The sequence below is a fragment of the Carassius auratus genome, unplaced genomic scaffold, assembly GCF_003368295.1.
Source record: "Carassius auratus strain Wakin unplaced genomic scaffold, ASM336829v1 scaf_tig00009404, whole genome shotgun sequence".
NCBI lineage: Eukaryota > Metazoa > Chordata > Actinopteri > Cypriniformes > Cyprinidae > Carassius > Carassius auratus.
This window is the reverse complement of record NW_020524029.1, coordinates 32,175-49,446: the sequence shown is the minus strand read 5'-3', so window position 1 is coordinate 49,446 and position 17,272 is coordinate 32,175. Positions and strand designations below refer to the sequence as shown.

Genomic DNA, 17,272 nt, shown 5'->3' with positions numbered 1-17,272 from the left:
TCTTGGCTTCTTCACAGACTTCTTTTTTTTCCTTCTAAAAACAAAAAAATTACAGCCACAACAACAGAATACTACTATTTAGCAATTTGGTTATTTTGGAAAGGAACATTGAAAAGCTGAACAGAAGCTCCAACTTGCATTCATAAAAAAATCATAAAAAGCAGAAGCTTCAAATTAAATACTTAAAAAGGTTAACATTTCTCCAACATGATGTCATATTGACTCTAGGAGGCGCCCTCATAGCCTTCTTGTGCTAACATTATTTGTTTAATAAGGAAATCAAGCAGGCTCTATTTTGGGCGAAAGCTAGCTGCACAGCAATTCCATGATCAATCTTGTTCCTGACACACTGCTCTAGGACCCCTGCTAGTGTCAGGATAAGTACCATCCCTGAAACCACCCTCCACTCTAAAGCACTGCAAATAGGACAACATGGGAAGGCCAGTCAGTTGGTCTCTTGTGACAAGTCATACCTGAAATAATACAAATAAGAACAGACGTAAGCAAACACTCTGTAATCTCCGAGTACTCTACAGTGAACAGCAGTGAAGCACATACCACTGTAATACTCCCGTCTTGAGATCCAGCTGACTCAAGTCTATCTGAAGCTGCAACAGAATGGCAATGCGAATTTAGTCATTTCTGTGTAAAAATGTCTCTGGTGTTGTTATCTGACTGATGACATGATGAATACCTTGCCAAGAAGCTCTTTTTCACGACTCATGAAGGAAACGCTGTTCTTGACAGACATTTCGAGATGTTTCTGCTTAGCTTCTTCAAGTGACATGTTAAAATCAAATCTGTAGAAGCAAGTGAAAGATTCTGAACATTAGTCTCTCTGTGTCATCAGTGATTTGATGAAGGTTCCTACTAACCTCTCATTGAACTCAGGTTTGAGACTTTTCTTCTTAACACTGGTCTTTCTTTTGGTGCTCCGGTTCTTGTCCGGAAGTAGAATAAATGAGATATAAGTATCTGGAGGATCCTTAGAGTAGGACGGCAAGTTCCTGTGCAAGAATACAGAATTATGACGAAAATATATGTTTATGTATTTAATTATATATTTTGAATATTTTATATATACATACAGTAAATGTTAATGTTTTATCTATACATATATTTAACATATATGTATTTATATTTAACAAGATATATTAGTCATTTTTATGATTCAAGCTATTATATTATATTATATTATATTATATTATATTATATTATATTATATTATATTATATTATATTATATTATATTATATTATATTATATTATATTATATTATATTATATTATATTATATTATGCAGAAACTGACATGTTCAGTAATTGGTAGGTTACCAAAATAAAGTAAGTTGTTTTTTTACTGGTCACATTTATGTAGCATTAAGGTGTAAATATTTGATCGGTTTTCATTTCAAGTGAGGGAACTTGTACCTGCAGGCATGGACGGTAATAACCAATCGGTTCTCCTCAGATAAATAGGCAACAGAGAGTTTCACCTGGGCCTTCATGGTTGAACTGGCATCCTCGCCTCTGTATTTACATCCATCCACACAAATAAACCAACATGTATGTCAATGTCACTTACTGTTTGATTCTAAAAATACTGTTGCAAATAAAATACAGCTCCTCTTGAGCTCACCCTTGGACGGACACATTTCTGAGTCGCAGCTCAGGATTGGCTGCAGCAGCTGCGTCTCCAGCGGGGATGACAGGACTTGAATCCTCTGCATTTTGAGCCAACTTGCTGTCTAGGAGCTTTTAAACAGACAGGACGTTTTTATTTTATTTGAACTTGATTTATTTTTTCTTTTATGCTTGCCAAGGCTGTCTTTATAAGATTCACTTCATCGTGGCTGAATGTAAATGTGTCCTGCTGCTCAGCACATGTTGAATATGTGTGTGTCTTCTAACCTTGAGTTCAGCTCTCAGCAGAATCTGACTTTCAGGCATGGCTTCATCCAGACTGAACCAGCGGTCCAGCACCAGATCCTTCTGATCCAGCAGCTCCCTCACAGGAAGCCCAAGAGAGCCCAGAGCCTGACCCCAGCTGTGAGAGAGCTACAAACACACACCAGATTCACATAAAACACACTCCAGGCCAGACAACTTTATGGAAAGACGGTCTCTCTGACATACATTCACACCTTAAAATAAATAATTACTGTAAAAAAGTTTCTCACTTTGACTATAAGTGTGTCTTCTGATGGATTACGAATCAGGAAATGAAAAGCTTCATGCCACTGTGGAGAAGTCGAGGGATTGACCACCTTGTGAGAGAAACATGATTCTTTTGTGAGTCTTCGATATTTGAATAACATCAGCATAAAAGCACCAGGATGTGAGGGTCTTACTTTGGTCCGGCGGGATACGTTTTTCAGAGACACTTCTGCTCCTGCTTCCGGCTCTTTCCCGCTCTTTTTTAACTACAAACAACAGTACGTTTTCAATGCTGGGTGATTCTGATATCTTCAGTTCATTGAAGCAAAGTCAATCCTAATTAAGTAGTGAATAATTGAAATATTTGAATGAAAATAAAAAGAAACTCACAGGCAGACCATGTGCTCTCTCAACATACACAAAAAGCAGCGCAGCAGAGGGAACTATTTTATTGAGGTAAGACTGCCGATAGTTGTAATGTAGGATCTGAATGCAAATTCATAAAAAAAGTTGCTATGTTAATATTTATTGAATTCACATGAACAATAAAAGTATATATTATAAAAGCACATTACCTGTTCAAGGCTAGTGGGATCTGAAATTTTAGGCAACCATTCCAACACAAGATGAAGTCGTCCAGACTTCACATCATTCAGAGTATACCACTGCACCAGGACACAGGCATAAACAGGCAGATATAGAAAATATAAAAAAAATCTTAATGAATGTTATATTTAGAAACAAACATGCACTGAGAGCCTCACCTGATCAGTAAACTGAGCGCTGATGAGATCTTCAAGACTCACTTTAACCCTGCAACCAGATAATAAATCACTGCAGGAACCATACTGACATTCATCCACAGAAATGAGAAACTGATACTTTAGATGCACAAACTTTTTAACACACAGCCTTACCTGACACTTTGAAACAAACTAGAGATCACTAGCATACACATATATACAGTCTAATTGGCTTTTATGTCATTCACTTCCCTTAAGGCCATCTGTCTTCACAGTGTAACTCACTATGTCATCAACATTAAAATACATATTAGGCCTGAGCAAAATAGAAATACATGTATCTTTAAAAGAAACATTGTGACAATCATTAAATGAAGGGATATATGTTATGTGCTATGAGATCAATAACATCACACAGGCACTATTACATTTGATAGGTGCTTTTTTTTAACCATTTAAATAATAAAGTCTCATAACCTTGCCTCTGTCACACAAATTTTAAAGAAACTGTTAGGATTTTTTGTAAAGAATCTTGCTCAGTTTAAGGTCCTGTTAGTGTTATTAGTTAGCGGCAACAGTTCCTCTTTTGAACTTTCTATTCATTATTATAAAATCATCTTTAAAAATGTATCATGGTTTCCACAAAATATTAAGCAGCACCACTTTTTGCAACATTGATGATAAGAAGAAATGTTTCTTGAGCACCAAATCAGCATTAGAATGATTTCTGAATGATTCTGTGACACTAAAGACTGGATTAATGGCTGCTGAAAATTCAGTATGCAGGAGTACATTACATTTTACTTATTTTAAATCATAAAAAAGGACAATATTATTGTTTATAATGAAGTTTTAATCAAACAAACACAGCCTTGGAGAGAAATGAGAGACCTCTTTTAAAAACATTTTTTAAAGTAGTTAGGTTGCCCCTTCACCTGCCAAGGAAGTCATCCTGATCGATGTCTTTATCATAAAGGTCAAACTCCACCTCCTGACCTGGCAGCTGGGTCAAGATCACCTATATTCAAGCCAGGTATACATTAAAATCAAATTGGGACACTTATTTTCCAGAAAGGAATGTTTGAACATGTTTGCAGCAAAGAAGCAATGACTATCAAAGCAAAAACCAGCAAGACGAGATGAAATCCTTCTGTTTTAAGAAAGAAGCCACATCCCTCCACATCTCACATGAGATCAATTAGCATGCATACCTCATACAGTTCATTCCAGACGGGGTTGAGGTTCTCTTCGATGACCTTACTCTTGAAGGCCAGTCCCCCCACTTGGATCTTCACATACGGGTCACTCTTTCCCTCCCCCATGTCCTCAGCGACAAGACTCTGGGCTTCTACCAGGTGAATCCGCAGGACACCCTATATTGAACATGTGATAATTACAGATATTGCTTACTTCAGTTTTTTCAAAGGGTATCAAGATCCACTGAACAAGCTCACCTCAGATGCAAAATTGCCATCTGGGCTAGTGTGCTCGGGAAGTTTCGGGGTGGGGGTCAACCCTGGAGACACTTCTGATTCATTATCTCCTTCCCCGGGTAATGGAGACACAGGTTTTGTAAGGATGGCTTCTTCATTCAGCCACAACACCTGAAACAAACATCTCCTAAATTAAGTGTCCTCAAAGTTTTTTAATAACCAAAATCATTCAATCTTACCCTCAGCATAGCTGTGATGTAGATACGGCTGGCCGGTCCGGACTTTTCCAGTTGAAACCACTGATCCATGCTGAGCTCAGCGCTGGAGAGCAGACGGGACAGAGGGATAGACAAAGTGCCCAGACTCAAAGCCTTGTCATCATCCTTCACCTGGGACAAATGGAAGCAATCACAATGAAGAAAGGCTGTTTACATGTATATATAATTAAATTAACACTTTGAAAGGATATTATTCCATTTACATAATTAAGAGTAAATTAGGTTTAAATTAATAACACTAGATTTAATATTATACAATCATATTGATTATACCTGGATGTCGATATCTTGTTTGCGTGGGTCCTGTATAAAAAATGTAAAGGCTTCCTCCCATACTGGATTATTATTCCCATACACCGTCTGGATTATTAATTATGAGAATATATGAGACCGAGTGACTGCAAAAGGCATGAATATACCATACGCTTTACACATGATGTATAACAAGAAGAGTGACGTCATACCTTGCTCTCTTTGGTGGTTTCCTGTACAGAAATCTGCACCATGGGGCTGGGATCCTTATTGCCTTTCTTGAACTGAACAGAAAGACATCCAACAAAATAACATCAACATTTAAAACACTTTCAACAAAACAAGAAATAGTGAAAGAAGGGCAACAGAACTGCAGAATACAAACTTACAGGTAGATCTTGTGCCCGGTCCAGATAAACAGTCAAAATGGCAGCAGAAGGAGGATGTGCTGTTTTACCGCACACCGTTATGTTTTTATTCCTCTCCAGCACCTACATTTAATAAAAGGGGAAAGTCTGGAAGCGAAGGGAGAATATGAACAAATATAACATTTTTTATAGTCTGTCAGGTGAGATCTTACTTCATCAAGGCGCTCTGCAGAGGGCAGCAGAGACAGCCATTCTAGCTTGAGATGAACCTGACCTGATGCCACATCCCTTAAAGTGTACCACTGAAACCAGAGCGAAAAGCTTTAAATTACTATTTTAAACAAAACAGACTGCATCGGTGAGAAACAGAAAGAGTGGTGAAATAAATATGATTGCCACTGATTCCAAAGACATAATACAGAACAATAATTGTAAGGTCTCTTGGTGTAAGAAATCAATTAAAGAAATTATCAAATTAACTAAAAATAAATATATATGTAAAAAAAAAAAAGATGTACCTCATCCAAAAGGACTTCTGTCTTTACTATACCTAAATCCAGCTTCATTCTAAAAAAGGTGACACAGAGACAGAGGAAGACAAAAAAAAAAAAAACGTATATAATATTATAGAAATAAAGATATTAATGTTCATATTTTTATAATTCTTATGTTATTGATTTCTGTGAGTGTTTTACCAAATCCTGGTCCTTATAATGATACTGCTTTTGCTTTTAATGTTCCTGCTGGTTCTAAATCGAGATAAGGATGGTTTTATTCATATTAATGTGAGAAGCCTAAGGAGGTTGTATTGTTCATAAGGCCGATAGACCCAAAAATGGGAGGGGGTAACAGTTTATGTTAAGGATATTTTTGAAGTTAAGGTGTTACTTTATGAGTCATTGGTTAAACAAAATAAAGTATTAGCTTTAAACTGTATTGTCTCTAATACCTTACAATTTACTGTGGTTGGTTGCTACAGACCTCCATCAGCTAATGATGATGCTATTTCCTCTTTGAATTACAAGGAGCTTGTTCTTCTGGGTGATTTGTGATATACTCTTAATTTTTCAGTTAGTTGAGACAGCTGCTAGACCTAACTTGAAAGATTACAAAAAGTCAACATTAATTGATCTAATTTTACCTACGTTACACACAAGTATTCTCTGGCTTCCGAGATGCTAATGATGTTAGTGATCATTGAGTCATTACCACAGTCTGCGATACCTAAGCAGAAAATGCTATTCAGGATTGGGATATGATTTTCCTTATCCCTGACATTGAGTCTGCCTAGAAATATTTTGATGAAGGTTTTACAACTATCATAAATAGGAATGCACCATCTAAAAAAATTAAGTTAAAGGCAAGGATAATCCATGGTTTTCTGAAGCACTAGCTGTTCTTATTCATGAGTGGGATGCTGCTTAATTTTTTTTAGATATACCTTATTTTTCGGACAATACGTCGCACCTAAGTATAAGTCGCATCAGTCCAAAAATACTCTAGAGGGGAAAGGAGCACTGAGCAATATAGAGCGCCCTCTCGCGGATGTGGACGGTAATAATTCCCACCTGACTATAAGTCGCAGGACCAGCCAAACTATTAAAAAATATTTATGTTTATACGGTAAACATAATTATTCATTATAAGTTATTAATTAAATAATACCTTCCAAGAAAGTCATCCTGGTTAGGATCTTTATCAAACACCTCCAGCTCCAGCTCCTGACCAGGTACTTCATGAACAATCACCTAACAATCATGCACGCACACACACACACACACACACACACACACACATATATACAGAGTCACACACAAATGCACACATGCACAGATATAAAATATGTAACAAACGTCAAGTGATTGCTGATTTAACAGCAATGATGTTTCAAAACATCTTTAAGATCTGGAATACATAATCTTGCAGTGAACAGATATTTCTCTGAGCTTGTGCTTTTGCTCAATGCTCATCTGATCTCAGCACATGATAGTCACATACAACACTACCACATTCTGTGTTTTTCTTGCTGTTACAATCAGTTAAAAGAGTCACAACTCAGTAAACATCAACAAAGTGTTAGCTTAAAAAACCACAGCTTCCCTTTCTTCAGAAATGTGACACTTATTTCAGCAACCACACTGATCACGTTACCCATACACATCTTTTTCTGACCTCGTACATCTCCCTCCACTGAGGATTAAGGTTGTTTTCGACATGTTGGGAGGTGAAGGTCTGTGTGCCCACCCGTAGCACTGCATATGGGTCAGACGTCCCAGATATCAAACCTTTCATTTGGAAATCCTTGGGAACAAGATTTTCTGCTTCCAGCAAGTGGATACGCACTATACCCTGTGGGAAAACCCAAACAAGTGTAAGCAGAGGTCAAGAGGTGTGCCTTAAAGGAATAGGTAACCACAAAAAAAAAATTGCAGAACATTTACTCAGCCTCAGGCCATCCAAGATGTAGATGAGTTTGTTTTCTCAAAATTTAGCATAATATCTCTAGCTCACCAATGGCTCTTCTGAAGTGAATGGGTGCCATCAGAATAAGAGTCTAAAAAGCTGATAAAAACATCACAGTAATCCACAAGTAATCCAGATGACTCCAGTCCATCAATGAATGTCTTGTGAAGCAAAATGCTGCATGTTTGTAAGAAACAAATCCATCATTAAGACAATTACACTTAAAACTGTCACGTCTGGCCAAAATACATTAATAATATGATAATCTGTGCATATTTCTCAAATGAGATTACTATTTCACTTTAACAGTTTGAAGTTAAAATCATCTTAATGATTAAGCTTTTTGTTTCACAATGGACTGGAGTCATGTTGATTACTTGTGAATTATTGTGATGTTTTTAATAGCTGTTTGGACTTTCATTCTGACGGCACCCATTCAATGCAGAAGATCCATTGGTGAGCAAGTGATGCAAGATTTCTCCAGATCTTTTCCCACGAAGAAAAAATCTCCATTTACAAAATCGACATTTTAGATGGCCAGAAGATGAGTCAAATTTCAGCAAATTGTCATTTTTGGATGAACTATTCTTTTAATTAGCATATGTAATTATGTAAATGACATCAGGCCCTTGCAGTTTGAAGCAGCTACACTGTACAAGCATGCATGATGAACTATGGAGAATTAAAGTACATTTGATGGATCTTGAATAGTTAAAATAAAAAGGTTAACATATTTAAACACTCTATTAAAGCACAGTGAAGTGTTACCCGTGGGAGAGGGGAACGAAGCTGTGCTACGTGCAGATTGGCCACCAAAGGAATAGTGAGACGATTAGGGAGAACCATGAAAGAGGCGATTGCATCCAATATCATAGTGTCCGACATGGCACTGAAAATAAAAGCAAGAGGTTTGTACAGAGAAAACAGGACACAAGAGCCACAAACAAAATACATTTAAACTATTTAAAGCATGGCTTTCTGAGAGATTATTATGAGTAAAGCTATGACAAATATGAATGGCTGCATGTTTCCCTGCTTTATTTGAATAGAGGGAAGCTCAGAAGTCTTTAAAGAATCAGAACAGTGATCTACTGATTATAAATGAAGCACATGAGAAGAGAGAGTTATTGTACAGGTGCATCTCAATAAATTAGAATGTCAAATTGGGAAACTTATGTTTTAAAGGTCCCATGACATGAACATTTCACTTTATGAGTTTTTTTTAACAGTAATATGAGTTCCCCTAAACTGTCTATGGTCCCCCAGTGGCTACAAATTTCGATAGATGTAAACCAAGCCATGGGTGTCCTGCTCTGCCTTTGAGAAAACGAGAGATCAGACGGCCCGATCTGGAATCTTCCCCATATGTCGTCATAAGGGGAAAGGTTACCTCCCCTTTCTCTGCTTAGAATCAAGCCAGTGACTAAACGATCAACTTCACATTGTTTCTCTTAGTGGCACAGCATGAAACAAATCTGTTATTTAAATTGTGATTTAATTACAGAGAGCGATCAAAGAATGCTCCCTTTATATTGTTCGGAGAGGTCAACAATCACACATCGCGAGTATATCTGCACACTTGCCCAAACTGCCGTTATAATGAATGACGCTGTTATGCTGCACAACGAAACTCTTACTGTATTCATGTTGATATTGTGTTTGCTGTTAGTTGTGGTGAAAGCATTTTGTGAGAGAAAATGCGTTGTTATGATGAGACCACTGCATTCACGCGATAAACAGACTCTGTCTACTCAATGCTCAGTAATCAACACTATAATCAACACTTCCGTGATTCGTTAATCTCGACAGCTGTAATAGTAAAAAAACAAAAAAAATGTAGTAAAGGTGATTTGAGAGGGGTTCCACATGTAATTTACGAATGAAAAGATGTCAGCCAATCACAACCGCTGTCGTTTACTCTGAGTCTCACAGCAGATAGCCCCTTCAAACAGAGCATTAAAGCCAGAAGGCTAAAATCAGGATATAAAAATGCCTTTTATTTCTAAATTTTAAATGTATAAATCATACTAACAATATAAGTACACCTCAGGAAACATTAAAAAAAAATCCACATCATGGGACCTTTAAAGTCTGCGTGAACCGGAAGTTGCAAACGACTTTTCTCCAGTGTTGTGACGTATTTCCGAGAGAAACGGAATGAGGAAGAATAGTGGGCGTGGCTTTATTTTCCAACTAGCACCTGATTGGTGATAGCACGTCTCAAGAGTTATCCCTCCTTCCTCGAAATGTAAAAATTTGATTAAAGATTACGAAGCCAAAAGCTTTTGTGTGAGGATTGACTTGCATGGATGAATTTTCACCACAAAACAATCAATTTAGGCAAACAAATAAATATGGTCAATTTTGATTTCAGTTGGACTTTAAATAAATTCAGTGCACACAGGCTGAAGTAGTTTAAATCTTTGGTTCTTTTAATTGTGATGATTTTGTCTCACATTTAAGAAAACTTTAAATTAAAATACTTCATAAAACCAATAAAAAAATGACTTCTGGAAAGTGTTCATTTACTGTACATGTACTCAATACTTGGTAGGGGCTCCTTTTGCTTTAATTACTGCCTCAATTTGGAGTGGCATGGATGAGATCAGTTTGTGGCACTTCTGAGGTTGTATGGAAGCCCAGGTTTATTTGACAGTGGCCTTCAGTTCATCTGCATTTTTTGGTCTCTTGTTTCTTATTTTCCTCTTGACAATACCCCATAGAGGTTCAAGTTTGGAGAGTTTGCTGGTCAGTCAAGCACAACACCATGGTCATTTAACCAACTTTTTGTGCTTTTGCACTGTGGGCAGATGCCAAATCCTGCTGGAAAATGAAATCAGCATCTTCAAAAAGCTGGTCAGCACAAGAAAGCATGCAATGCTCCAAGATTTCTTGGTAAACGGGTGCAGTGACTTTGGTTTTCAAAAAACACAATGGACCAACACCAGCAGATGACATTGCACCCCAAATCATCACAGACTGTGGAAACTTAACACTGGACTTCAAGCAACTTGAATGGCTATGAGCTTCTCCACCCTTCCTCCAGACTCTAGGACCCTGGTTTCCAAATGAAATACAAAACTTGCTTTCATCTGAAAAGAGGACTTTGGACCACTGGGCAACAGTCCAGTTCCTCTTCTCCTTAGCCCAAGTAAGACGCCTCTGACGTTGTCTGTGGTTCAGCAAATTCCTTGACACTTCTGTGTGTGGGGGCTCTTGATACCTTGACCCCATCCTCAGTCCATTCCTTGTGAAATTCACTCAAATACTTGAATACATTTTTCCTGACAATCTTCATTAAGGTTACGGATCTCTCGGTTGGTTGTGCACACTTTTCAGCTTCTCTGGCAATAAATGTTTTTGGCAATAAAACCCTCCTTGTGGAGGGTGTCAATGATTGTCAGAACAGCAGTCTTCCTCATGATTACATGAGTTTCACAATTTGAGTTGAATTACTGAAATTAAGGAACTTTTCCATGAGATGCACCTGTATAAACAAATCCAGTGGAGTTGTGGTATATCTAGGGATGGGAACCGAGAACCAGTTCTTCTTCAGAACCAGTGCCCAGCGAATCAATTCCTTGGAACCGTTTGCCTGCTTAACAATTCCGCTTATCGGTTCCACTCATTGTGAATGTTTCAAGAGGTCACACACGCCCTGCATTGTTTTGGTTAAAAATGCAGCAAACATGGCAAGAGAAGCGATCTATAGTTTGAATATTTTTCACATGAAAAGATGACAATATGGTCACTTGCAGGGGGGAACTACCTCCAATATGCAGAAACATTTGGCCACACAGCATGCAATTCATTTGCAGGACTGTCTTGATGCAGGACTTTGATACACTACTACTTAGCGACAAAACAAGTGAGTCAAGCAGCAGCAGAGCTAATGGAACGCCATCTGTTATTAATGCCAAAGCTAACGTGTCTCCAGGCAACTTGTGAGCGCCATTTCATTGTGTAAACTTTTACTATACGGATAATCTCCATTTTTATTGTCCATCAAATTTAGACGATGATAATAATGGACAGAGTCTTGCTGGCTTGGAGGCTGCAGTAAGTATCTCTCGTGCACCTCTAGCTACTCCGTTTAGAGGCAGGAAAGAATAAAATGACAGAGGCGAGGATAAACGAATGTCACTGAGCAGTGACTAAGTTTGTGGTAAAGGTTTTGCACCCGTTTGCCACAGTAGAGGCCACTGCATTTCGGTTGGTTAATTTTCTGTATTTGCTGTATATTGTCCAGCATCATGTATTTTCAAATGAAAATAACAAATGCATGACCAAAATTTGCATGTTTTTATGTCAGTATAGTTCAGTTTTACAAATTTGTACTTATTCCCTCACCAAATGAGAATTGATAAGAGAATCGATAAGGAATCGGATCGATAAGCAATATCGATAATGGAATCTGAATCTTTAAATTCTTATCAATTCCCATCTCTAGGTATATCTGAATCATAAAACCAAAATAGAACAATGATACAAAACTAATGCACTCACTTCAAACAAGGTATGTCTAGTAAATTGGTCAAGCCTGTCCAGTTGATGTCAAGTTTCTATGGTGGAGGGAAGTAGAAACAAAGATTGTATAAAAGAGTGAGATAACATGATGGGTTACAGTAATTAAGATGGAAAATGGCGTACTAACAGGTCTGCGAATGAAGAACATGGTGATGGCTCCAATGAGAGGAACATCTCCAATTAGAGGTTCCAAGATCACCCTCAATCTTCCATGGAACTATAGAGGGAGGGATACTGATTTCAGTCAATGAGTCTTTTGTCCATTATATTTAATGTGTCATGTTGTCCTCCTCCTTACCTGAATGCCTTTCACTCCAGCTTTACAGAAGTACCTTTTCACTTCAACGTTAATCTCCAGATCTCCATCATAACTGCAACACAGCCCAAAGGTTTTGAAAATATGGCTGCTAGGGATTCTCAACTTTTTTTTTTGTCTTAAATGTCTTGCAATCCCCAAGTAACAGAATTAAGACATAAGGTGTGTCCCAATTTGAGTACTTATGCACTCTTTTATTCTTTTTTATAGTATTATCAGTGTGAGTATTGTGTACTCTTTTAATACTTGGATGATGCACTTTAAAAAAAAAAAAAACTTTTAGATCACACAGACAACAAATTATATTTAAATATATATATATAAATATAAATAAAACTCTAATATAATTTAATATAAATTATGTTTTTAGAAATATAATTAAAAATACTATAGAAAATATGTTATAAAAAAGATACAAACACAACTGCAAGGATGTTTGCCAGAAAGAGATCAATAACTACCTGATATAAAGATCCAGTATCACCTGACGCTTATCAAACTCAGTGTAGGCCTTCACCCCAACTACCCTCAAAGCCTATTAAAAAATAAAATAAAGTATAAAGGTTTCTTCAAACTTCTTATTCAGTGGCCTGCATTTTCAAGAAATAGCTCTGATAAGCAGAAATTGAGAATCACATTTAAATATGAGAAACACAAGCAAATAACGCAGTCTTTTATCAAAAAATTGATTTGTATACCCTGTTGCCCAAGTCAACTTTGGTGAAGCTGAGCGTTTGCAGATAAGTGCTGGTGGCTCGGATCAAAGGGGCAACAGTCTCCACCATCAGCTTCTCTAGACATTGTCCAATAAATGGCCAGGCATGCTGCAATATCTATGAGCCGGGACGGATATAAACAATAAGAAATGGTAGAAACGAAATCAAGTCAATGAAGAGATTATTGCTTCATAGCATATATTATATTTAATTTGTTAAAAAGAACTCTTTGAGATCCACAAACATTAGAGCGTTATGTTTTGAAATGAAAGCATGCAAAATGAGTCCAATTTGTCAGTCAAACCTCAGACGGAAACCACAAGGACTGGGTAGGAAAGCCCTAAGAAGCACTTTTTTCTTCTGCTTTACTCAATAACCTCATAGAAATATCTTAATAAAATCCTTTTTAGATTGAGCAGTAATACAAATACTGATTGATTTTCTGTGCAACCACTTAAATCCGTGCTTTTTAGTTTCACACCAAAAACATGATTAAGTACAGTTACAAAACCAGCATCATAACAAATTTGCTTACAATGTGTTTGCAAATGTCATCAGTTCAAGTAACGTGTACTGAGCTTTGAAAACACATCCCACAATCCACCCTTCCTGTTCTCACTGTCTAAACTCAAAAGCACTCAAAAGACAAACCTTTGAAGCCTGAATGTTAACAACAAGTCTAGAGTGCAAGAAAACTCAAGAACAGTCTGTTAAATGTCTGGCCTGGTACTCTGAGAAGCTCTTATATGTGAATAGACTAATAAAATCTCCAAGTCAGTTAGATATTTGTGCTCTAAAGCTAGAAATGATGAAAGAATCCGGAAGATCATGTGGCCATGAGTCTGAAGATTTTCTTCCTGATAAGCTCTCAATGTTTGTGTGGCTTTTTGCCAAACTAGCCACAAAAGTCTGCAAAAGTTTTGTAATTTATTTTTCGGTTTTTAACAAGGTTTCTCAAAGTAGTCTGTGGGTCCTTTATCCCAAAAAAAGGTCTGCTACTCCAGTGGCAACAGAAACACCACTAATTTATTAAACATTATGCAAAGACTGGAGCACTCGCAATAACATTCAACAATATATCTTCAGGGACTGAATTTGAAAACATAAAAGCTGTGCACTCAGGAACACGAAACAGAAACAATGAGAACGGTGGCTGTGGTCACGAGTGCCTTTATGTATTTGAATAAAAAGTTTAATACCTGGTTCATCCACTCAACCTTTTCCACGTCAGGAAAGTTCACCTGTGGAAAAACAAGAGTACACTTTGATGTCCGATGTCAACATACATAACACATCGGTTTTTCATGCAGTTTGCAAGGAGACCTCTTATTTTGTACGCCAAGTAAATACTGTGAATGTCATAAGTTGTTGTTAGCAAGACAGCAGCGTTTTCCAGGGAAGAGATCCGCTGTGCAGCTGCAGGAATATACAGGTCTGACAATTCTTGAAAATACCATCATTCTTGTACAAGAATACTTGTAAATGTTTAAGAAAACACATGTATATGTATATAACGTATAAAAACTTGTAAACTTTGATTGGCGGAGGTGGCTGAAAGAAGCTCTCTTTTTGATGATGTTGCAATACAGGGGCATGATCATGCATTCTGACTAAAGATAATGTTGCAATATAATTATAAATATAGCAACAAAACTATGAGTTCCCTTTTAGCAAAAAAGAAGAAAAAAAGAAACCTTTTCTATGTAAAATCAATGATAATTACAGGAGTGAATCACACATATCCCACTAGTTACAACTGCTGAACTACATATTAATAAACAGGTACTCAACTATTGCGATGAAAACTGATATGGTACCAGCAACTATCTGAATATAACCAACTAACCAAGTATTGAAATTCAGTTACTAGTAAAACTGAAATACTACATAGAATTGAATAGTTTGATATATGAACTAAAAGAAGTCCCCATAAAATTCAATAGAACATTGATTGGGATTAGTGTCTAGCAGCAGGTATGGGTACCAAGTTAATCAAATGATTACATTTAAGTAAACTTAAATCTTCTTGAAATGCATACTGGTCAGTAATCAGGAGTGAAAAATTGTTAACTGAACCACAGACCCCAGAAATTACTATGGTAAATGCAATTTGATACCAGTGACAAATGGAATATTTTCTTGTTATTGGCATAGTAGTGACTACTAGTTATTAATGCACATTAGTCAGCAGTCAGAAGTGAATTGATTATCTGGACTACAGATCTCCATAACATGCAATGGTAAATGCAACTGGTAACAAGTTACATTTTAAATATTTACTTGTTAATGGAATGGTGACTAGTATACGTGGTACAACGTAATTAATATTCTTTAGTTTGTGTAATGCACTATATATTTTCACTAGACTTCTTACTCTTAGACAAAAATGACAAAAGCGAAAATCGCTAATAAATCCTGAATGTCTCTTTCAAGATTTCAGGTGTTGAATGTCTGTGGTGGTGCTGAACTGCTGAAAAATCTGAATGATGCCATCCATTTATGGTGTAAAGTCCCTTACCCATGCCGGGAATTCCCGTCTACTGCCAAATACCCGTGTAGCGGTGACAACCTGCTCATTCTCCACAAAATACATCGCGCTTTGCAGTCGAGCTTGTTTTTCATCGCGACTGTGTTTCCATCCAATATAAACCACGAGACCAAGCAGAACTACACTGATACTGAATCCGAAATATCCAGCCAGGTAGACCGGCAGTAAGGCGCCGAGGTACTTTCCAAAAGACCAGAGAACTGTGACGGCGTGTTTTCCAGCGGAGCTCCGCGGCGGAGGAGAGTCCTCAGCCTCCGGAGAGACAGCCGCCCTCAGATCCGCATCATCAAATGACATTGGCTCTTTCTGCATCAGATCCTTTCTTCTGTGAGCGATTTCAACCGAGACACTACAAATCCACTCTATACCGCTCAAAACGAACAGGTGCTCTACACGTATATTTAAATAAGAACAAAAAAATGACTCATTATTCGTTCACTCTACCAAACACAGCAACGACGTCCGCTCCTTTGCAGCGGAAAGTTGTAGATTTTGTTTGTAAGATGGGCGTGTAGGGGCGTGTTTTGAACGCTTCAGTCCTGCTAACGTAGATTCTTCTTAATCCCAAACCGATAACCTTAGTGTCTGGTTGGGATCATTCATATCGTTATGGTCTTTTAGAAGAACGCATCCATCATTCAGCAATCACTTAAGAAACCGTTGTTATGCTGTGACCAACATAAAAGGCTGAAGGCATGAAAACGGATTTGATTTATTTTTTTTAAATGCTGTACATAAAAAAAATAATATTATATTTATATAAAAAAGCTTCCAGCATACATTTAATGGTTGTTTACATACGCAGGGCTCTCAAGTGTCACGCATTGAGCGTGACAGTCACTCATTTCGGTCTTTTGTCACGCACTCCCGCCACACATTGTATTTCTCACGCAGAAAAACTATTTATAATATATTTAATATCCCGCAGCGCCCAAAAGTTATCTGGTCGCGCCGCTCTCACTATGGAAACCGGCAGGAATAAAGCGCGTCTCCCCTGGAGTTCTTAATCGAGCCTGCCACTTATCAGCCAATCAAAAAAAAAGAAATAGGCTACACAATAGCCAATCAGAAAATAGCACTATTGTATCTGAGTAAGATTTAACGCAACAACCAATGAAAAAAAAAGCGGAATTGGAATCCTGGAATTGTTCACCATCTTCCTCGTTCACCCACAGAGGAAACCACTGGAGCTCCGAGCATCACTTTGAGCACAAAGTAATGATCTCCTGTTACAACAAATTCACAACTTGTTTGACACAAACAATGACAACTTGACTGCTGTCAGAGAATGTTTCCCAGATAATTAGCATCAGTTTTTCATGAGTATCTGTTACTTAGCCAACAGTTTTACAGCCTGTTCACTGACAACATCTGCTCAGAACAAGTAACCTTAGTCTAGGCCTAGTCATATTTTCGTTATCACACGATGACCGACATATTGTCACCTTATAAATATATCTCTCTCCAATAGGC

The 17,272-nt window shown here is 37.4% G+C and overlaps 1 protein-coding gene across 1 annotated transcript; it reads right to left on the bottom strand.

Moving 5' to 3' along the window:
- Positions 1–315: 315 nt before the first annotated feature.
- On the bottom strand, positions 316–16,142 carry LOC113072541 (extended synaptotagmin-1-like). Its single transcript, XM_026245534.1, has 31 exons — positions 15,770–16,142; positions 14,451–14,492; positions 13,234–13,368; positions 12,997–13,070; positions 12,518–12,590; positions 12,347–12,436; positions 12,199–12,254; positions 8,461–8,581; positions 7,402–7,578; positions 6,895–6,977; positions 5,748–5,796; positions 5,442–5,531; positions 5,251–5,352; positions 5,074–5,145; positions 4,883–4,969; positions 4,571–4,720; positions 4,353–4,502; positions 4,110–4,271; positions 3,834–3,916; positions 2,920–2,968; positions 2,731–2,820; positions 2,546–2,641; positions 2,350–2,421; positions 2,179–2,265; positions 1,910–2,056; positions 1,638–1,753; positions 1,430–1,528; positions 876–1,007; positions 695–800; positions 559–608; positions 316–473 (listed from the first exon to the last, which is right to left on the bottom strand). The coding sequence occupies exons 1-31, from the start codon at positions 16,109–16,111 to the stop codon at positions 446–448; spliced, it is 3,210 nt and encodes a 1,069-aa protein (XP_026101319.1). The 5' UTR covers positions 16,112–16,142; the 3' UTR covers positions 316–445.
- Between the last annotated feature and the right edge of the window lie 1,130 nt (positions 16,143–17,272).

Bases quoted from the DNA above. Each gene is read 5' to 3' on its own strand.
- LOC113072541 (XM_026245534.1), bottom strand. From the start codon at position 16,111: ATGCAGAAAGAGCCAATGTCATTTGATGATGCGGATCTGAGGGCGGCT. The intron at 13,071-13,233 runs GTATACAAATCA...ATTTTTTAATAG, and splicing joins AAGTTGACTTGGGCAACAGG to GCTTTGAGGGTAGTTGGGGT. The intron at 5,146-5,250 runs GTAAGTTTGTAT...CTTTCTGTTCAG, and splicing joins ACCGGGCACAAGATCTACCT to TTCAAGAAAGGCAATAAGGA.